This window comes from Chanodichthys erythropterus, chromosome 16 (assembly GCF_024489055.1).
Source record: "Chanodichthys erythropterus isolate Z2021 chromosome 16, ASM2448905v1, whole genome shotgun sequence".
Taxonomy (NCBI): domain Eukaryota; kingdom Metazoa; phylum Chordata; class Actinopteri; order Cypriniformes; family Xenocyprididae; genus Chanodichthys; species Chanodichthys erythropterus.
In genome coordinates, this window is record NC_090236.1 from 24,432,458 (window position 1) to 24,455,038 (window position 22,581).

General features: G+C 38.7%; 1 protein-coding gene across 2 annotated transcripts; it reads left to right on the forward strand.

Moving 5' to 3' along the window:
• The first annotated feature begins 636 nt into the window (after positions 1–636).
• On the forward strand, positions 637–12,224 carry olfm3b (olfactomedin 3b). 2 transcript variants are annotated; one of them, XM_067363037.1, is made up of 6 exons: positions 637–650; positions 4,775–4,910; positions 5,490–5,645; positions 5,985–6,204; positions 6,314–6,420; positions 11,547–12,224. In XM_067363037.1, exons 3-6 carry the CDS (start codon positions 5,499–5,501, stop codon positions 12,222–12,224), a joined length of 1,152 nt encoding a protein of 383 aa, XP_067219138.1. In that variant the 5' UTR covers positions 637–650; positions 4,775–4,910; positions 5,490–5,498. The 2 variants fall into 2 exon arrangements, with proteins under 2 accessions (XP_067219138.1, XP_067219136.1); XM_067363035.1 differs by lacking the exon at positions 637–650 and adding an exon at positions 1,365–1,433 and having other exon boundaries at positions 4,767–4,910.
• Positions 12,225–22,581: the final 10,357 nt, after the last annotated feature.

Consider the following 22,581-nt stretch of genomic DNA (forward strand, 5'->3'; position numbering starts at 1 on the left):
AGAAGCCTATACCTCTAAAAAAAGGACAGGCTAACCACACATGTTGCCAAGCAACTAATTGAGAATACAGAGGTGCAGTGAAGTTTATGCTCTAACTTCTGATGAGGTAATTTTAGCATATGCAGTTCTGTGTCTGTAGATAATGTGGAGAGATGCTTGTATCTTGGTTTTTGAAGGTATGTATTGTGGGGGGTCATCTTACCCAAAGGGTCTAATTTTATCTTTTTACTTCAAATAATAACTATAACTTTTACTCCAAAATCTAAAACATTAATGTGTCCACAAATCTCTCATCATCAAATAGACAAAAAAAAAAAACTTTGATCTTCAACATAACAGCGTCATAGATCAGTGATCACTATATTTTCCAGAGACACAAATTAGATCAATTAATCTCAAAAATGCCATTGTAACAATGTCTCAAGATCCATAAAGGTACTAAAACCATATTTGAAACAGTTTGTGTGAGTTCAGTGGTTCTATCTTAAGATTATAAAGCGACGAGAATACTTTTTGTGCGCCAATAAAAACAAAATAACGACTTTTTAAACAATATAGTGATGGGCCGATTTCAAAACACTGCTTCGGTGCATTACAAGTTGGATCAGTGATTCGGAGCACCAAAGTCATGTGATTTCAGCAGTTTACCCGTTTGATAGGAGATCCGAATCACTGATTCAATTCGTAAAAGTCCGAAGCAGTGTTTTGAAATCGGCCCATCACTATATTGTTGAAAAGTCGTCATTTTGTATGTTTTTAGCGCACAAAAAGTATTCTCGTCACTTTTTAATATTAAGGTAGAGCCACTGTACTCACATGAACGTTTTAAATATGTTTTTAGTACCTTTATGGATTTTGAGAGTTTGTTTAATTTTGCTTAGCAACTAGCTATGATTGTTGATTTTATTAGACAGTGTCACTTTAAAAAGTACAATTCCCTTTTCCAAATATATTTTCTTCAGACTTGCTAAAATAATCGTTAATGGTATTAAGGAACCAAAATCGTTCGATTCCTTACAATCCCCACCCTGAGCAACATCTAATGAACATTTTTGGTTTAAGCTTTACTCCTCACGTTGTGTAAAAGAGTCGTGATTTTACCCCTTTAACTTACTCTTAGATATATTTAAGTTTGGCTAATGAAAGAGTAACCCCGCACTGAAATGCTGTAATGATGTAATATCCGCTGAGTCTCCACACATCTCTCAAACTTTTCTGCGCCCAGAGCGACGATGACAGCGCACGCACTTTCAGCGGCTCCGTCGAGGGTCTCCGATCCCAAGATACTGACAAGAAGCTCGATCTGAAACATCGGAGAGTGAATCAGCTTGCAACAGAGACGTAGGAGGGAGACTCGAGGCAGAATGCGGGCGCTGTTCGTGGTGCTGAAACCGCTGTGTTTTCTCGCTCTGCTCGGATACTGCCCTTCCGCGGTGAGTGATGCGCACCTTACTGACTTGGACACAAACTTAACATGTCTAAGCCCAGCTCCGACTACACTGACTCATAGAACAGCGTATACGCAAGACTAAATGTATATTTAAAGTGACAAACAGTGATGTCTTATGAGAATATGCCTTATTCCGATAACAACCTCAGAGAGAAGGAAATGCAGTAGCACTTAAAGGGGGCTATAAAAATCTTGACAGATGTGGGATGCCCTAAAATTGTGTTTAAAAATCTTGTTTTCCATTTTATGTAACTTTCTCTATGATTGCAGCTCAAATAGCCACAGAACATTATTAGATCCTCTGTTCTATTATAGTGAATGGGCTACTAAAGCTTTCAGCTTGCAGTCTCTTATTTCTGGTGTTGTTTCAAAGGTTTTAAACATCCACCTGTACTGAGCTGGCTGTTTATTTCACTTTAGGTCAGACTTTATATTAGGTGTCTTATTTAGATAAATGCTAAATATATTTACATTAAAATAGAAATCATGTGATATAATGTACTTATTGTGTACATCATGAGATTTGCATTTGCTGCTTACTAGTGTTATGAATATGGTTTGTATTATGATCCCTGGGACAAATAAACAGTGCATGGATTTTTTCCCCCATTTCTGTACTCTATTACAACTATTATACTAGTATATATTACTGTTTACATTGCAATGCATATTAAGATGCATGTTTCCTTCAGTAAGAACAAGAGTATAATTACAGTAATTGGATACAGTTATTTTAAATATACAGTGTAACAGCACGTGTTGTATGTACAGAATGCTAACATTGTAATTTTAACAGTAAATAGTCAAAAAGATAATGTAAAGTTTTAATGTTCTATTTTAGTACTAACATATTTGTTATATTGAGAGCTTATAATTTTCCTCCTCAGTCTATTCTCAGCCCTACTATTAATCTGTATGGAATTGATTTTTTTTTTTTTTTTAGTACTGGGTCAAGATCAGATCTGCAACAGTGAGCCATGGCCAACTTTTTGTCATGTAGCACCCAGATAACATGAATTTCATATATCATATGTGACTGGAAACCAAAGAAATCCGTAGGATCTGTGAGAGTGTTGTGAGGATCTCTCATCCAGTCTTAATAAACCCAGCTGCAGGTCTTATTTGAGGAGCAGAATCCCTCTGCTCGTATCTCATAATGGCAGTGAACTAGCAGGAAGTACCCATCCAACTTGGATATGTTACAATTTGCTGAAATTGCAGTTAGTTGTTAGTTGCAGCAGCATCAGGAAGTGTGCCAGAATGTGTAAAGAACTCTCATTTTCAGCTCGCCTGTAAAAGGCTAGTCCCCAGAGCCGGCCTTTCAAAGCCCGCTGTGAGAGTGGGAAAAATGAATGTGGGTGTTTACAAAGCTCCTTTATTGTTGCAGACAATCTAGGGAAATTTGGGGGGAATGAATGCAGAGAGAGAGAGGGGGGCTTTGTCATGAAGGTGTTGCAATGGAGTGCTTTTTGTTGTCAAAACACACTATTTTTGGCCTGCTATGTTTTAGTGGCGTGTGCTTGAATTGGTTTCAGAATTCTGATGAGTCAGTGTGAATGAAAATGAATATTCAATGGAATACATAGTAACTGCACTATATTTCTCCTTTGCTTTTATTGTATGATTTCAAATGAAGTATAGTGTCTTATACAGTCAGAGGCAGAATTGGGATCCTTTCAGCCAGAAAGTACGGTAACACATTAATTAAAGTTTGTATTTATAATCCATTATAAAGGTATTCATAATGTACATTATAATACACTACTAACCAAAGTTAAAGGGATAGTTCACCCAAAAACTAAAATTCTGTCATCAATTACTCCCCCTCAAGTTGTTCCAAACCTGTTTCAAAATTTCTGTGTTCTGCTATACACAAAGGAAGATATTTGGAAGAATGTTTGTAACCAAGCAGATCTCGCTCCCATTGAATACCATAGTATTATTTTTCTCCCTACTATGGTAGTCATTGGGGGCAAGATCTGCTTGGTTACAAACATTCTACCAAATATCTTCCTTTGTGTTCAGCAGAACAAAGAAATTTATACAGGTTTGGAACAACCTGAGGGGGTGTAAATGATGACAGAATTTTAGTTTTTGGGTGAACTATACCCTGTATAATATTTGCAGATACCTTGTTACATCTGAAATTGGTTGTTTGTCATGTGTTTTAATGCATTATACTTTCTAAAGGTCTAACCGTGAATAGTATTATAATGTAGTGCATTATAACTGTGGTTACAATTATTCATGAGATCATATTGCAAGGCATAGTTAATGCATGAAAATACTTTTATAATGCATTTTATATATAAAGACTGTCACCAAAAGGTTACCTGGAAATATTAGAGCCATGCTTGTGGAATCAAGAACATTTGAGGCAGGCTATTCTTTTTAAATGGGTCATGACATGGATTTATTATTTTAATATGTTCCTTGAGGTTCATTTATAATTTTAAGAATTTTTTTGCACATAAAATATCTGAAATGACCCTCTATCTGAAATGATCTATTTTTAAAGGGTTAGTTCACCCAAAAATGAAAATATTAATCTCAAACGAGTGCTCTCATGAATGCGAGTTAGAGATTAACATTTTATGAATAAAGTGGTATATTATGTTTTTTTTTTTTGCACAAACATAGCACTCGTGTCACTTCATAAAATTAAGGTTAAACCACTGGAGTCACATGGATTACTTTAATGATGTCTTTACTACTTTTTAGGGGCTTGAAGGTGGTAGTGGCATAGGCTGTCAATAGAGGGACAGAAAGCTTTCAATTCAGACAGAAAGATTTTATTAAAAAGATCTTCATTTGTGTTCCGAAGATGAATGAAAGTCTTACAGGTTTGAAACAAAATGAGGGTGAGTAATAAATGACAGAATTTTCATTTTTGGGTGAACTAACACTTTAAGAGGCAGCTCCTTGCCCTTGTGAAGCCACATAACGCGCAATATAAAATCGAGCTTTGATTTGATTAAATAAATGCTTTGTTTATAATGAGGAGGATGTTTTAAGCTATGAAAGTGATATGCATTTTTAAAAACAATTTGCATTTTTACACAATATTCTCTCCATATGAGATATACATTGAAAACTAAATGGTTAATAAAACAAATCACTAGCAGTGAATGGTGTGCCATGTAAATTTACTGCAGTTCTCACAAAATATCCTCATTTCAGTTTCACTGCTTAAAGCATGCTTGAGGCATAAAAATCAGATTATGTCATATTGTATGTCATTGCAATTCAATGCATTAAGAAACAAAAAAAAAAAAAAACACTAAGATGCCTCATGCATGCCTGTGTTTATGTACAGACCATCAGACCAAAGGAAGGCTGGCAGGTGTACAGTTCAGCGCAGGATGCAGACGGCCGCTGCATCTGTACGGTGGTGGCACCAGAACAGAACTTGTGCTCCAGAGATGCAAAGAGCAGACAGCTCCGCCAGTTACTGGAGAAGGTGTGTGTGTGTGTGTGTGTGTGCACATATTGTGTGTCTAAGATCTCTAAAGTTGCTTTATATTGAGATCTGGTTTGGATAACAAAAGCTCTCATTGCAGCGATTTGAAAGCATTATGCTAGACTGTTCGCCATTGTCATCTGTTAAGAATGCCTCTGGCTTCTCTGCAGCTGATTGTGGAGGAGCATAAAGATGATGGTAATGCAAAAAGGCCTGAAGGGTGTTTTAGGCCCCCTCTCGTTCCTACGTCCTACGCTTTTCTCCTCTGTTACTGTAAAAGGCCTGTAACATTCAGCGATAGTTAGGGGCACATAAGACATATCTTTTTTTCTTTGGAGGATGCTAGTGAAAGAATAGGGTAATAGAGTTAAGCGATATATAGTCGCTTTTTTGTCCTATTTTAAATGTACCAGTTCTGTCTTTGCTTTGGTTGCGTTGAGTAAAATTGTGGAAATTCCTTGGAGACATATGTCAGAGCTGATTTACACCAGTTGGAAATATAATTTAAATCTATCGCATCTCCCTTTTTGCAGTTCAAAGAATGATTAATGGATCCTAACTTCATCTTCCTCTCTTAAGATTCAGAACATGTCGCAATCAATCGAAGTGCTGAACCTAAGGACCCAGAGGGATTTCCAGTATGTCATGAAAATGGAGAGCCAGATGAAAGGACTCCGATCAAAGTTCAGACAAATCGAGTCGAACCGAAGAACATTATTGACTAAAAACTTTCAGGTGGGCTACCATTAAAGTCATGCCTCAGAGAAAATCAATGATCTTTTCTCATATGAACAGAACAGTTTGAAAAAGCCACACTCTTGCCATTACTCTCCAAGAATGAAGAATCAAATCCCACTTAAAAGCTTCTCATCTTTATCCTTCACAAACATTTGAAAAGGCCACATGCAGTTCAACATTCTTGGAAATCCTGTAAACCTGTAAAGGTCATGTTTTTCTTTTTTCCAGGTAGTAATGTCGTTGTTCAGAATGTCTTGCAAGCTGTGCAGTGCCTTTGCATCTCTTTCTGTTAATACAAGCAAATCTCTCCTCATTTAAATTTGTCTGGTTTTTCAGGAGCTGAAGGGGAAGATGAATGAACTGCAGCCGCTGATTCCAGTGCTGGAGCAGTATAAGACTGACGCCACGCTCATTTCCCAGTTCAAACAGGAAATCAGGAACCTGTCTCTAGTGCTGACTGCTATCCAGGAGGAGATAGGAGCATATGATTATGAGGAACTCCAGCAGAGGGTCCTTGGCTTGGAGGGAAGACTGAGGAACTGCATGAACAAGCTCAGTGAGTTTTACACTCAACATGACTTTGATGGTATTTACTTGTGTATACAGACTAAAAAATACGTGTCTATATAACAGCCGCCATTCTTTATCATTCTCCATTATGTCAGCCTGTGGTAAGCTGATGAAAATCACGGGTCCCGTCACCGTAAAGACATCAGGAACAAGGTTTGGAGCATGGATGACAGACCCTCAGGCTTCACCTAAGAACAACAAGGTAATTTATGGCTATGGCTATTCGGCAGCATTGCTTCCAGGAACTATTTTTTCTCATTATTTTTCCTCCATAAAAAAAAAACAACAAAAAAAAAACACTTCAATAAAGAGTTCAAAGAAATGAACATAACCAACAATCTCTAAGATCAATCACAGCGTATAACATTTTATTTAAAGAAAAAATTACATGAAAATCTGTATTTATTATATGAAAAGAAAAACAGACAAAGGTAAGACTGTGTGATATAACCCATACAGGCTTACCTTTTTGCATATATGCATTTGTAGGAGTTTCCCTTTCAGACGCAAAATTTATGGAAGGAGAGTATTTAAATGAATCACGCAACGTGATTTACTAATGTTTGCGCTAGTCAATTCACTGGTATTTACACCATTATTTAACGCCCCAAAAAAGCATGTCTTAACCCATTTTGCGACATTGCTGCAATGTTGCTGCTAAGATGGAGACACCGCAGAGAACAGAGCATTGTAGAATGGAGAAAATATTTTCCACTCGTATTAATTTCTTTGGAATGCCAGAGGAAGATGTTATCTGAACATTTCATTTGCCTAGCCATGTTGGCCTATATGTGATGCGATCTGAGAAAACCCGTCGGATGTCGCGAAAAAAAAAACAGCAATAGCTTTCCCTCTCTTAACACTACAAAGACAGTTCACCTATCAAAATAAACCACATAACATGTAGAATGAAGGTGTATTTATGCAAATTTCCCGCCAGTCCTGTATAAATTACGGCATGCAAAGATTTTTTTTTCTAATACAACGTTATCGTGAGAAGGCGGAGCACGAGAACAACGGAGCTATAATGAACATACATGTTCTAATTATGTGTTTATAAGAGGTTGAATTCAAATCAAATACTGCCAAACTGCCCATACTACTTCTGAATAGGATGTCTTCATACAATATATTAAATTATGGAAATATATGGTTCAGATTACTCAAATAAATGGAGGCGCCCTTAAATGGTCAGATATTGCACTTGGGTTTCATCTAGTGAAAAAGTTTGGTACTGCGCCCAAACATAATCTTACTGAAAGCTCATTTTTGAAATATTTCATGTTGACATTTTTGGCTTTTATTTTCTTGCAGTTTAAGAGTAAAACATGCTTTGTAATATATTATTATAAAATATAAACAAATATATTTTTACATTTTAATAAACTTAAACTTCTATAACTTTTTTTCACTTTCATAATTTATTCCACTTCTACAATAATCTGACAAGCGTTTTCTTTAAAACAAGACCAACCTAGGATCTATATTCCAAAGCATTCTTGAATTACAACCATTTAAGTTTGGATAGTGCATTTTTGTCTATGCGAAAAAAAGGGGGTGACTATTATTTAAACATGTTTTTCTCAGAATTTCGTAAATCAGAGCGATCAGCCGACTTCAGATAACCATTACTTTTGTTACAGACAAGCTATGAAAGAAGTAAAAACAGAAAGGGCTCGAATCCAGCTTGGGGTTCCCTTTTTATACTTCACTCGTACTGCGTATGGGGAAAGGTCTCCTTTTTCCCCGTTACTGAAGCCTTTTCAATAACGCAGTGTAACTGCATCGCCATTGGTTCACTCATAGACAAGTTGTTGAACCAATGATGGCGCGGCATAGCTGCGCGGCCTATTGCGACAGAGCGTGCGAATATTCCCGCCGAAATGGACGGGGTTTAGGGCTATATAAGTGGGTGTTTCGCCATAGGATTTCAGTTCTCTCTCCTTCAGCGACGACTTCACATTGCTCCTCGCTGATCTCCGGCTGAAGCCTTCACCGCCTGGAAGAAGCTCGCCTGGAAAGAAGCTCTCACCGCGGTCGAAGAGGCTTCCGCAGCGGACTGCTGAGCTCACCAACGAAGAAGCACCGGCGCCCTCGTCGGCGGCCTGGGCAGACCCCATGCAGAGGCCGCGCTCACCGGGACCTCATGTTCTCACAGTGAGAACTCTCTGCGCTCGCGGATTGCCTTCTTTGGTGAAGGCAATCCCACCGCTCGCACCCTCCCGTCTTCATCCTACAGCGAGCCGGCTAGGAAGAGACAGCGGGGCAGAGCTGCCCAGCGCACGGAGTTGGATGACGTCACGCCGGCTTCCCCGCGTGCTTCACCCTCTTCTCCGCGAGAGCAGTCCACCGTCCTGTTCTCCCGCCCTGAGCTGCGTCCTTCGGCAGATGCGAGCGACTTCGTCTCTTTTGGCGGTTTTGAGGACGAGCCGCTTGATGACTCCATGTCTCTCGCGGCCTCTGAAACTGAAGGTTGGGCCGGTGATTCTGACCCCACCTGCCTTCCCTCGCTGGAGCCCATTGAATGCAAGCCGGGTATGGATGCCAAGCTCTTCTGCATCCTCTCGAAAGCAGTAGAGGTTTTGGACATCGAAAGGGCTCCGCCAGAGAGAGCAGGCTCACGGAGCAGGCTCGACGAGTGGTTCCTGCCGGGTTCCCGCCAGGCCCCTCACCAACGCGCTGCCCCGTTTTTCCCAGAGGTTCACGACGAGCTGACAAAGTCGTGGTGCGGCCCGTATTCTGCCCGCCTATGAACTACACATTATTCAGCTCTCACCTCTGTGGATGGCTCTGAAGAGAAGGGTTATGAGCATCTACCGCCCCTGGACGAAGCAGTGTCGGCTCACCTCTGTCCCCCCACGGCTGTGGGTTGGAAAACTAAGAGGGCCCCTTCCATCCAAGCCCTGCAGGACCACTTCTGCCCCTGGCTGGCAGAGCATACACGTCCGCGGGCCAGGCTGCCTCAGCGCTGCACACCATGGCGATTCTCCAGGTGTTTCAGGCGAAGCTCCTCCGTTCTCTGGACGAGTCCGGTGTCAATGCACCTGCCTTCCGTGACCTCCGCAGCGCCACTGACTTAGCCCAGCATGCCACAAAGGCCACAGCTCAGGCCATTGGACGATCCATGATCCATGGTGTTTCTTGAGAGGTTCTAGGCAATTAAATCCACCTCGTCCTCTCACCTGGGACCTCTCTTTGGTCCTCAGAGCTCTTAAAGGGCCTCCCTTTGAGCCACTGCTTTCAGCTGACCTCAGGCCCCTGATGCTCAAAACCGCTCTGCTACTTGCACTAGCATTGGTTAAGTGAGTTGGCGACTTGCAGGCCCTCTCCGTGAGCCCTGCATGCCTTGAGTTCGGGCCCAACGACTCCAAGGTCGTTTTGAAACTTAGGCATGGCTATGTCCCTAAGGTGCTCTCGACTCCATTCAGAGCAAAGGTAATTTCCCTCTCAGCGCTTCCTCCCTCGTCGGACGAGCGAGAGCTGGAATTACTCTGCCCTGTCAGGGCATTAAGGACCTACGTTGATCGATCACAGCCTTTTCGGCAATCTGCTTTGGCGGCGGCACCAAAGGGTCTTTGGTCTCAAAGCAACGTCTTTCACGTTGGATAGTCGACGCTATTGCTCTTTGTTACTCCTCTATGGGCCTCGACTGCTCCATAGGAGTTAGAGCCCACTCCACTAGAGGAATGGCTTCCTCTTGGGCCTGGTCTAGTGGAGTGTCGATTAAAGACATCTGTGAGGTGGCCGGCTTGTCCTCGCCGTCCACTTTTGTCAGATTTTATCATTTGGACGTCCCGACCTTACAGCTCGGGTCCTCTCGGTATGATCCAGTGGCCTCTATCAAGCTCTGCTTCATGCCACTCTGGGAGTTAACTCCCCTTTTTGTAGTGTAACGAGGGTTCGATGGCTCCGGCGTTCTCACTTGTCCTCTGGTTCCCTCTCGGTGCACAAGACAAGTCCAGTCGTTCCCTGCCATGGCACAGCGCGGTTGAATTCATTCCACATACGCAGTACGAGTGAAGTATCAAAAGGGAACGTACTCGGTTACTAACGTATCCTCGGTTCCCTGAGATAAGGAACGAGTACTGCGTTACATGCCGTGCCACGAGGCTGCGGTTTCAGTGTCGTCGCTTATATAGCCCTAAACCCCGCCCATTTCGGCGGGAATATTTGCGCGCTCTGTCACAATAGACCGCGCAACTATGCCGCGCAGTCATTGGTTCAACAACTTGTCTATGAGTGAACCAATGACGATGCAGTTACACTGCGTTATTGAAAAAGGCTTCAGTAACAGGGAAAAAGGAGACCTTTCCCCAATACGCAGTACTCATTTCGTATCTCAGGGAACCGAGGTAACGTTAGTAACCGAGTACGTTTTTGCAGATCACATCACATATATGTGTGTGTGTACGGGTTTGTCAGTTTACATGTAACAAGTTGCGCCTGTGACGACCCGCACCTGATGAGCATCAGCTCTGCTTATTCACGACCCAATGCTAATTTTCACTGCTCTTGGTAGATTGCGTTGGTCACTATGTAAATTATTTGATTGCGTCAGTGTTCTTTAATTTGCACGTCAGTAGTAGATCACATGCAAAAAATTGCGGTCTCACGCTATTTTGCCCCTTATAGTAAATCTTGCCCTATTTATTTTAAACTTTTTTGTTTGATTATTTTAAAATTTAAAATGGATAATGTTGTCCTAATGTTTAATTTTATGAGTTTAATGAGCGTGTATATATATATATTAGTAGATCACATGCAAAAAATTGCGGTCTCACGCTATTTTGCCCCTTATAGTAAATCTTGCCCTATTTATTTTAAACTTTTTTGTTTGATTATTTTAAAATTTAAAATGGATAATGTTGTCCTAATGTTTAATTTTATGAGTTTAATGAGCGTGTATATATATATATATATATAGTCTTCAGTGTCACATGATCCTTCAGAAATCATTCTAATATGCTGATTTGGAACTCAAGAAACATTTCTTATTATTATCAATGTCGAAAACAGCACTGCTGCTGAATATTTCTGCTACATTCATTTTCCTGGAGTTTTGGATAAATAGAAAGCTCAAAAGAACAACATTTATTTGAAATAGATTTTTCTTTTAACAATTTGATTTTGAAATCACACTAATTTATCATCCTCAAAGGTCATGGTGTCTTGGAAGATTTATCGCTAAAAATTGGTTTCTGTATCGAGAAAATGAATGAGATTTTTCATTCCTGATCCCTATTGTTGTGCTCTATAAATGATTCATTTAATATAATTCAAATTCAAGTATTGAATGTTACTCATCACATTTGTATTGTTCTGATGCAGGTTTGGTACATGGACAGCTATACAAACAACAAGATTGTCCGAGAATACAAATCAGTAAGCGACTTCGTGGCTGGGGTTGAATCAAGAACCTACAACCTTCCGTTCCACTGGGCAGGCACGAATCACGTGGTCTACAATGGCTCTCTGTACTACAACAAGTACCAGAGCAACATCATCGTCAGATACAGCTTCGAAAGTGGCCGGGTCACGACCCAACGAGCACTTGAGTCAGCTGGCTTCCACAACGTCTACCCATACACCTGGGGCGGGTTCTCCGACATTGACCTGATGGCAGACGAGCTTGGTTTATGGGCCATCTACGCAACCAATCAGAATGCAGGGAATATAGTGATCAGCCAGCTGGATCCTCTGACCATCCAGGTGCTAAACACTTGGAACACAGAATACTCCAAACGAAACGCAGGTGAGTCCTTTATGATCTGCGGCACACTGTACATCACCAACTCCCATCTGACCGGGGCTAAGGTGTATTACTCTTATTCCACCAAAACCTCTACCTATGAGTATATGGACATCCCTATCCATAACCAGTACTTTCACATGTCTATGCTGGATTACAACGCCAGGGATCGTGCCCTTTATGGATGGAACAATGGCCACCAGGTACTCTTTAACGTCACGCTGTTCCACATTATTAAAACTGACGACGAATCCTGAGAGATGCACCCTCAGGTGAGAGGAAAACTTTCTGCTGACACTGTTTCTGCAGTTATACTGATCTGTAATCACTGTGGTATTGCTGTGAAGTAAAGGGTTTTATATATTTCAGTCAAAAGATGACCTTGGATTGAGGTTCAGTGGCTCTGGAGATTTCAGTCAACATTACACTCCTCCATTTGTAAAACAACTGTGATTAAATTCAAACTCAGACTCAGAAAAAACATTAATTAACTTTTAAAGCTCTATTAAAATGTTGTTTGTGCAACTTTCAGTGCATAACCATTGTATTCAACTGTAATACTTATTTTAACAAAGAATGTAACAAACTTACCACTAGAAACTTAGAAATATTAAGTAAAAAAAATCTATATTATGGACATTATATAATATTGATCTGTCAGACTGCATCTCTTAGTTTTAGCTTGTCAAATATTTAGGGTAGTTAGGACATTTTTTCAACTCTTTTTATGACTTCAACTTAGAGGGACAGTTCATCTAAAAATAAAATGTTGTCATTATTTGTTCCAAAACTGTATGATTTTCATTGTTCTTTAAAACACAAAAGAAGATATTTTAAGAAATGTATCCACACCATGGTTGTCTACACTATGAAAATCAGTGGGCTCCAAAATTGTTTAAAGGGATAGTTCACCCAAAAATGAAAATTTGATGTTTATCTGCTAACCCCCAGGGCATCCAAGATGTAGGTGACTTTGTTTATTCAGTAGAACACAAATGATGATTTTGAACTCCAACCGTTGCAGTCTGTAAGTCGTATAATGCATGGTAATGTTAAAGGTGCTCTAAGCAATACTGGGTGGAGTAACTTCCTGTTGACGTTCAAAGTGTTGTCAAACAAAACAGAGGCTAGCTAGACCCTCCCTCCTCCTCCTCCTCCCCCTCCCCTCCGTTCTTCCTGAAACAGTCATGAACGCGCATTTAAAATCATTCTTGTCGGTTATTGGCTGGAGCATGTTTATTATGTTTCGTGGTCCAGACTGCACCAGTTTGTTTTTATTGCCATTTTTGGAGCTTGTGGCGACTACAGAGACCGCGTTTTTTTTTACAGTGTGTTCAGGGGACAGGCAGCTAGCGGATAGTGAGGAGATGTTTGCTGTATGTGACAAAAAATGTTTTGGCCTAAAAACGCGTGACATCGCTTAGAGCACCTTTAACAAAATCTATGAGAGTAAAAAAAAAATGCACAGACAAATCCAAATTAAACCCTGTGGCTCGTAACGACACACTGATGTCCTAACTAAGACACGAAACGATAGGTTTGTGTGAGAAACTGAACAGTATTTATATCCTTTTTTACCTCTAATACACCACTATGTCCAACTGCCTTGAGTTTGCGCACAGCATCCGGTGCGTGAGGAAGATCTTTGTATGTGTCCTTTTTATTTGTAAAGCTGCCCTTACGAAAAGTAACAAAATAAAATGAAGTTTTGATGTTTTTTTAGTGATTTACTTCCATTTGTATAACAACTGTTGTACTACAGGCACCAAGTTTAAACTATGCCAGAGCGCGTACACACCTCACGCATCAGCGCGCTCAAGGCAGTTGGACATAGTGGTGTATTAGAGGTAAAAAAGGATATAATACTGTTCGGTTTCATATCATTTCGTATCTTAGGACATCAATGCGTCATCACAGGCCGCAGGGTTTAATTTGGATTTCTCTGTGCATTATTTTTTTACTCTCATAAATTTTGTTACCATTGCCATGCATTATACGACTGACAGACAACAACGGTTGGAGTTAAAAATCATAATTTGTGTTCTACTGAAGAAGTCACCTACATCTTGGATGCCCTGGTAAGGGTAAGGGTAAGCAGATAAACAACAGATTTTCATTTTGGGTGAACTATCCCTTTAAAATACTGTATATTCTTTCATGTTTCACAGAAGAAAGAAAGTCATACAGATTTGGAATGACATGAGGGAGAGTAAATGATGACAGATTTTTCATTTTATGGTGATCGATTCCTTTAAAATCAATCCATGCTGAAAACATTTCACAGTGTACAGTGTAATTACAATAAATAATTGTTACATTAAGTGTTCATGGTTTGATGTTGTTTCCTGTGTACTTCAAAATTCATGCCATTCAAACATATCTCAACTTTCCCACAGAACACTGCAGACAGCAGTCATACAGTCTAATCTGGGGTGCTTTGTCTGAAATGCTATTATTCAATAATATATACCTCATATTTTCAAACATAATGCAACAAAGGCTTTGTTCGTGCTTGCTTTTTTTTTCTACACTAGGTAATCTGTGGATGAAAGAATTTTTGAAATTCACAGAGGGCTTTGTGATTTTGCTTTTGATATTGATGAAAGATCATTTTTCATCAACATCAAAAGAAAAATCAAACGTTTTCTACACTTTCCTATATTAATTATCCCAAAGCATGTGGGAAAAGATTCTTTATTTAGTGACAAAGAGAATTTAAATATCTCTGGAAAAACCCTAATTCTTGTGTTCAGAATTCCTGTCCCTGCTCAATGAATGTTAGTGACGGAAGATTCAGAATGTTCAAACATTCACACGGATCAGCTAATTATGCTGTTGTTTTCTCAACACATGTGATTCAGTGAGTTCTTTGCCAGATGATGCTCCATCAATATTCATAAACCTCAATGACAAATATCTCAAACAAAGTCATTAATTTCCCCTAAAAGGAACATTTGCTGATGTTGTTTCACTTCCCATCTGCTTATTCAGAAGCAACTCAAACGACAGAGCTAGTCTGTCGAACACAATTTCACTTCAGTCAACACATTTCTGCAGGCCCCTGAATCAGACAAACATTATTCAGCCGAGTGAGAATAAGTATGTTTATGAAAGGGATAATACACACAGTCAACCGGTTGTTATCGCAAAATAAACTCTGATGGGGATCACGATCACGTCTTGTATCCCTCTAGATTTTGAAGGGGTTTAACTTGCTATAATAACAATCTGACTATACTGTATATTTCCCTGCTTCAAATGAATAAACAAATGAATAGATTTAGTTTTATTGTTTAGTTCAAATGACCAATCAAAATCAAGTATTCCAGAGAGCTGTGTTATAATTATGGATGATTAATGTGATAAAGTGATATAAAAGAGTCAAATAGAAATATCTCTATGTAATTCTCTGACTGTTCCTATTTGAAGCTTTTAAAAGATGCAAAAGTATCACACAATGATCCCATGCAAGATGTGTAGTATATTCCAAGCGTTCTGGGGGTATACGCGGGGTTGCCCGGTTTTCACAATAAAACCCGCCCAATCCCTACCCAAAACTAGCCTAATTGCGTTTCATGGTGGGTCCCCCAGTAAAAATGCGTTCTGGGGGGTAAAATCCGTGTTTTTGGCGGGTTACCCTGGTATTTCAGGGGCTAAATATTATGTTATTTGGGGTCGCTTCAACCTGCGGACATGAAAAACAACCCGCGGGAACAGTGTAAAAGTAGCAATTTGGCAATACTGGGTATACAATATGAAAAAAAAAAAAAAATTTTCTATTTAACGAAAGCGACATGAAATACAATGCCTAGAAAAAAAAGTATCTATGTACCAACAGCCAAAGTCAGGAGTCAAGGTTCATTAAAAAGGCCTAATACTACAGTGACCGGGAGGAGACATGTTCGGTTCACTTGGTTTTGTCGTGGCCACAAGATATTCATTTGTGGGATCGTCATATTAACTCGTGGGAACGTGACAATAAGTTAGCTACAGTGAAAATGTTCATATCCTACATGGAACTCTGAATCAGGATGAAGTCCATGGGATTTTGTCCTCAAAATGATTAGTGCGCACATATAGCCTACTGTACCCTCTTTGGTAACTATTAACGCAAGTGTTGCAAGCCTTGCTCGTTTTCTCTTGCCAGTCTAGCATAAAATGCAAGGCATATGGTGCCGTACCAATAAGGATTAAATTGAGCAAAGTTTAACACTAATCAAGGATGTTTATCTGGGTTTTATTTTAAATCGAATTGTGTTGCACCACTTAATTTTTAAATGCAGATTAACTATGCAGAAAGACTGTTAGAATGAAAGGGCTGATCAAGCAGCATAGGCAGAGGGTGAACTGACAGCAGGCTAAAGAATCCTTAGTGCAACCCACCCTTAAAGTGCCTTAATGTATTAAAACAGTGATATTTAAAGATCAAATTCAGTTGAACCCTTTTTGATGGTGCCTACTATATACAGGCGAGCAGATGAGCCCAGAATTTGAACGCAATCCGTTTTCTTTATAATGGTTTTCGATGGAAAAAATGCTTAAAGGAGTAGTTCACTTTCAAATAAAAATTTCCTGATAATTTACTCACCTCCATGCCATCCAAGATGTCCGTGTCCTTCTTTCTTCAGTCAAAAAGATATTAAGGTTTTTGATGAAAACACTCCAGGATTTTTCTCCATATAGTGGACTTCAATGGAGCCCAAACGGATGAAGGTCAAAATTACAGTTCTGGTGCAGCTTCAAAGTGTTCTACACGATCCCAGATGAGAAATAAGGGTCTTATCTAGAGAAACCATTGCTCATTTTCTAAAAAAAAAAAAGTTAAAAATTATATACGTTTTAACCATAAATGCTCATCTTGAACTAGCTCTCTTCTTCTTCTCTATTAGAATTCCGACAGTGTAGATGCTGCTAAGTGTATTACTGCCCTCCACAGGTCAAAGTTTGAACTAGTTGTTATATACTTGCATATTGTATATGAGAATTTAGTTCAAACTTTAGTTCAAAGCTAGTTCAAGATGAGCATTTATGGTTAAAATGTATAAAATTGAAAAAAAAAAATTTAGAAAATGAGCAATGTTTTCTCTAGATAAGACCCTTATTTCTCGTCTGGGATCACGTAGAGCCCTTTGAAGCTGCACTGAAACTGTAATTTTGACCTTCAACTGTTTGGGGTCCATTGAAGTCCACTATATGGAGAAAAATCCTGGAATGTTTTAATCAAAAACCTTAATTTCTTTTCGACTGAAGAAAGAAGGACATGGACATCTTGGTTGACATGGGGGTGAGTAAATTATCAGGAAATTTTAATTTGAAAGTTAACTAATCCTTTAACGAGAAAACCTTGTGCTGCATTAATATTCTGTGTTCATTTGTTTGCCTGTACAAAGTACACATAATCAGTAAGGTGTATTTTGAATTTGGTCAGTCTAACTACAATAGATCTTACCACAAACCTGGCAAAAATGACTGGCGGGCAATGGAGGAAAGCATTGATTTGCCCGCCGGCGGGGCTGTTTCCCTCAGGGCGTGACGTCACGTGAAAACTATCAATTTGCACTTAGTGTAAATAGATGCTCCGTAACTTCCCCTGAAAATCAGGAGGAAATATTAGGTAAATAACACTGATGTAGAAGCACCTAACACTGGCTGTTAGCCTAAACTTAAACATAAATCTGATTGGTTGATTGGAATGCTGTTCCATAATCAATAAAGATGTTGATCCAGGAACATGGATTATTCATACCTGCAAACTAGTCACTTTTTGGCAAAATTCGCTGTTTTGAATCAAAATATGTGAATCGTGTAGATCCGAAAAAGTTTTCTCACGATCAGGATAATTATCCTTTTGTGGTCCGAAAAAGAAAGAAGGGTGTACGACATTAAAACAACACCAGGGTGAGTAAATGATATTCTTTATTTATCAATGAACATCACTGTAACCCTGTGCCACCAAGTGATAACATACTTCTCACTTTTGCAGTTTTCAGTCAAATAAAACACTATGAAGCTCTTACTTGTAGGAAATCATAGCTTAATCTTTTTACAAATGCACTCACATGTAAGGTGAAATTTGGATCGGTCCACCACTTGTCCATTCAGTTCTATTCACACATCACATTAAAGATGTGTCTATGACAGACAATTTAATCACTAGCTTATTATGAGAAAAATGAATGAGGGTCTCCTTGTAATTTGTCGTGTGTGACCTGGCTCCGGTCAGCCCGGTGCTCTGGGGTGTCTCAGTGTTGACTACAATGCCCATGATGGCCGTTTGACTGACAGCTCCTGGGCAGATGAATCGGGCAGACTGTCACCCCGTATCAAAGCTAGGGCAGGTGCTGACTGAGACAGGCCAAGCATAGCATATAAGCCAACACTAAAATTAACTTTCTCAACAACCCTCTCAGCAGGCAGCCAGAGATGAGACTTTGAAGAAGAAAATGAAGGGGAGAAAGAGAGAAAGCAAAAAAAGACAGAGGAGAAGAAAAGCACAGGCACAGCGAGAAAAACGGAGTAAATGGACTTAAGTTCCTGTGGCCGAGCAGCAGGCCTGTGGGTGTTGCAGGCGTATGAAGTTGACTCAGCTCTCAGGTGGAGTGTCAAAGTGACTGGCTCTGAATACATTAGACATGGTGAAATTAGAAAGATACCATGTCACGTTCCTCAGAATGTGCATTTAATAGCTTTCAGCTGCATATAAACAATATCGAGTGAAGTCAAAAATGAGCTCAATAACTGTGCACGGCCATTTTTTATGCTATTATCTTTCGATATAATACACACACACACACAAACACACACACACACACACACACACACATTGCATTTTTCCACTGTACTACATTTTAATTAGCCATTTGAATTAATTACTATTTAGTTAGCGAGATTCACACTACCATTTTTTTTTTTAAATAAATGTGTACTTTTATTAATTAAGGATGCATTAAATTGATCAAAAGTGACAGTAATCATTCAAAATATTTCTATTTCAAATAAATGTTGTTCTTTGTGGATCCTGGGAAAATGTATTACGGATTTCACATAAAAATCAAGCTGTTTTTATCATTGATAATGAGAAATGTTTCATAAACACCAGATCAGCACATTAGAATGATTTCTGAAGGATCATGTGACACTGAAGACTGGAGTAATGATGCTGAAAATTCAGCTTTTCTATCACAGGAATAAATTACATTTTAAAATATATTGAAATAGAAAACAGTTATTTTAAATTATTTCACAATATTATAGTTTTTACTGTATTTTTAAGAGACTTTAAGAACCATTTTATAAACATTTTGAAAACCTACTGAAAACCTGCTGTACTATATTTTTTATTAGCCCTTTAAATTAATTTTTTTTTTTTTTTTTCCTTCATCTAGCTGTTTATGTCTTTAAATTCATATATATCTACCTGTATTAAAAATAGCAAGAAGATTTGAGTGATTTATCGGTCATATATGTTTTCAGTATGAGGGTTGTGTGAGTACTGGTATTCCCTACGTTATGGGGACCAAATGTCCCCACAAGTATAGTAATACCAGTAAATTTTGTCCTTGAGGGGACATTTTTTTAGGTCCCCATAAGGAAATAAGCTTATAAATCATACAAAATGATATTTTTTGAAAATGTAAAAATTCAGAAAGTTTTCTGTGATGGGTAGGTTTAGGGTTAGTATAAGGTATATACAGAATATACAGTTTGTACAGTATAAAAATCATTATGACTATGGAATGTCCCCATAATGATAGGAATGCAGTGTTTGTGTGTGTGTGTGTGGGGGGGGGGGGGGGGGGCGGGTCCTGGTAAACCCTATGGGGACACGAGGAAAACACCTTATAACTCATATTAAATGCAGCAAGTTGTCTGTGATGGGGTTAGGGGATAGAATGTACAGTTTGTACAGTATAAAAATATGTTATGTCTATGGAAATCCCTATAAAATATGGAAACCCATGTTTTTTATGACATCACTAGTGATGTGCGTAGTGTTTTTAGATAAATTACCAAAAACTGTCAATATCTAAAAATAGGGTAAGTGAGCCTTTGCTGCCTTATAAACTCTTTTTAAGATTCAGGATTTCCATAGTTGACTCAAGAGAGCGTGTCCCACTATACCAGCCCAGAGCTGCCCTAAATCATCTTCAGCATATCTTAATGTTCCCCTTTGGTCATGGAAATGAAGGTCAGTAGAAAGAATCACTGATTAAATCTCATGTATCAAGGTTTCAACAGCATCTGCATTTTATCTCTAAAACAAATAACCGGACAAACATCTCTACTGGGGAAAATGCTGGTTCCCATCAACAATCAACCCAAGCAGGTCCTCTCAGAATAATTATAGGATGTTAAAATAATTAGTTCCCCATTTCCCTCTTCAAATCCATCTGGAATTGGAAATGCCTTTACTTTCTTTGTTTCTATCCATTTTTTATATTGCTAGTTCCATTGGTATTCAGTTCAAGGGTTATCATACCGTTTCTGGAGTCGCCTTAGATTTTAAATAAAATAAGGTTTGTTTTACAGCATAAGTTACAGGTTAAAGCTCTTCAAAAAAAATTTTTTATTAAAATTAAAAAAAATGTTTCTGAAAGACTACAATACAGATATGTGAGTCTGCGTGTTTGAAGAATCCGACAACCTGCGTTCTTGTATATCCTGTTAGCAATGTACAATTTCTTACACAGTGAATTCAAAATTCATTGTAGAACATGAAAATCTCTTCAAGAATAACCATAAATCCAAAACCACCAAACATTAGAGATTTCCAGGGGAAAAAATGGCTTGAAAAAGCTAGGATTTAATACTGAATAGTAGTATTAAATCCTAGTTAGGATTTAAAACTACTAAAAAAAATTACTACTAAAAAACAGTTAGGTTTTAATACTGAATAGCATTATTCTGCTGTATAAGAATGAACATAGCAACAGAAGAAACTCTTGTGTACTGTAAAGAGAGTGAGTGCTGCCTTCTAGCGGTGAAAAACTATAAAATTATGAGTTAATGAACAAGGGACATCATCAGAGTTCTCAATTTTTTTAGTAAGGCAGGAAAATTGTGTAACAAAATCACTGTGTCGTCTGTGAACTGAACTCATTGCTCATTATGAAAGAAACTCACCCACTTCTTCCAATTACAACAGCATTTACTCTCTTCCTGCACACTGTTCTGTCATTCACTGTAATTAGCACAGTTGTCCCATCCTCAGCACCTCTATGCCTGGTTCTATGGCTAATTATCCACTGTATTGATCACTGGAGACAACTGTCTATTTATTTCCAGCAGTAGAGAGCAGTTACTCTCCATTTGACATCCTCATTAGGATTCAGCAGAAGATATTTAGTGGACTGATAGATAACATTTCATTCAACAAAGGCAAAGCAGGGTTACATATGAGGAATTATGGCCTATTCTGCTCATATGGACATGCTGGATGAAAACATTAATTCTTTCAGAGGCTGGGAATCAATTGCGTGGCATGGATTTCACTTGGAGGACTGGAAGAGACATGGAGTCATTAATAGAGTTGCCTATTTTGAGGTAATTACTTGAATTACATTTTGGCTTTTTTCCCCCTCACAGATGTTCTGTTTTAAATGGAAACATTTAAATATCTGAATGCAATGAACTGCAGGATTACTGCAGTTAATGAGCTGGGGTTTTGTGTGTGTGTGTGTGTGTGTGTGTGTGTGTGTGTGTGTGTGTGTGTGTGTGTGTGTGTGTGTGTGTGTGTGTGTGTGTGTGTGTGTGTGTGTACCATCCCCATGACTTACTAGTAATACAATTAACAAAAAAAATTATTAAGTTAGATTTAACTAAAGTTATACAATATTTTACCGATATTCGCAGTATGATGGTTTTCGGCTCTTACCATAACATTAGGTCTACTAATCTGTGACTTCATATGGGTCTCTAAACTATGTAATAACACATTACAACACCATTAAATAGGGTGCTGAATTAAATAAATAATAGGGGTTTAACGGTAACGTACACATATTCGTACCGAACCGTTTCGGTACAGGGCTTTCGGTCTCTTGTAATCGCTCAATCAGTGTTTCAACGGCGGAAAGACATCAATGAAAGCTTGTAAACAACTGTCATGTAGCATTTAAGTTACCTCAGAAAAGCCATTCAGTGTCCACGTAGCTTGTCAGAGAAATGAAATCTTGCACTGTATTAGCCTATTCATTATATTTTACTTAACCTTTTAGTGATGTCTTGAATATTTAATGTATCATGAAAAATGCAATCACTGTGTAGAAATGATTATATTTCAATAACAAATTGGAGTAAAAATATTTAGAAGTTAAAGTTCACCCAAAAATGAAAATTCTGTCATTTATTACTTACCCTCATGTCGTTTCACACCCGTAAGACCTTCATTAATCTTCGGAACACAGATATTTTAGTTCAAATCCGATGGCTCCGTGAGGCCTTCATAGGGAGTAATGTCACTTCCTCTGTCAAGATCCATAAAGGTACTAAAAACATATTTAAATCAGTTCATGTGCGTACAGTGGTTTAATATTAATATTATAAAGCGACGAGAATATTTTTGGAGCGCCAAAAAAACAAAGTAACGACTTATTTAGTGATGGCCGATTTCAA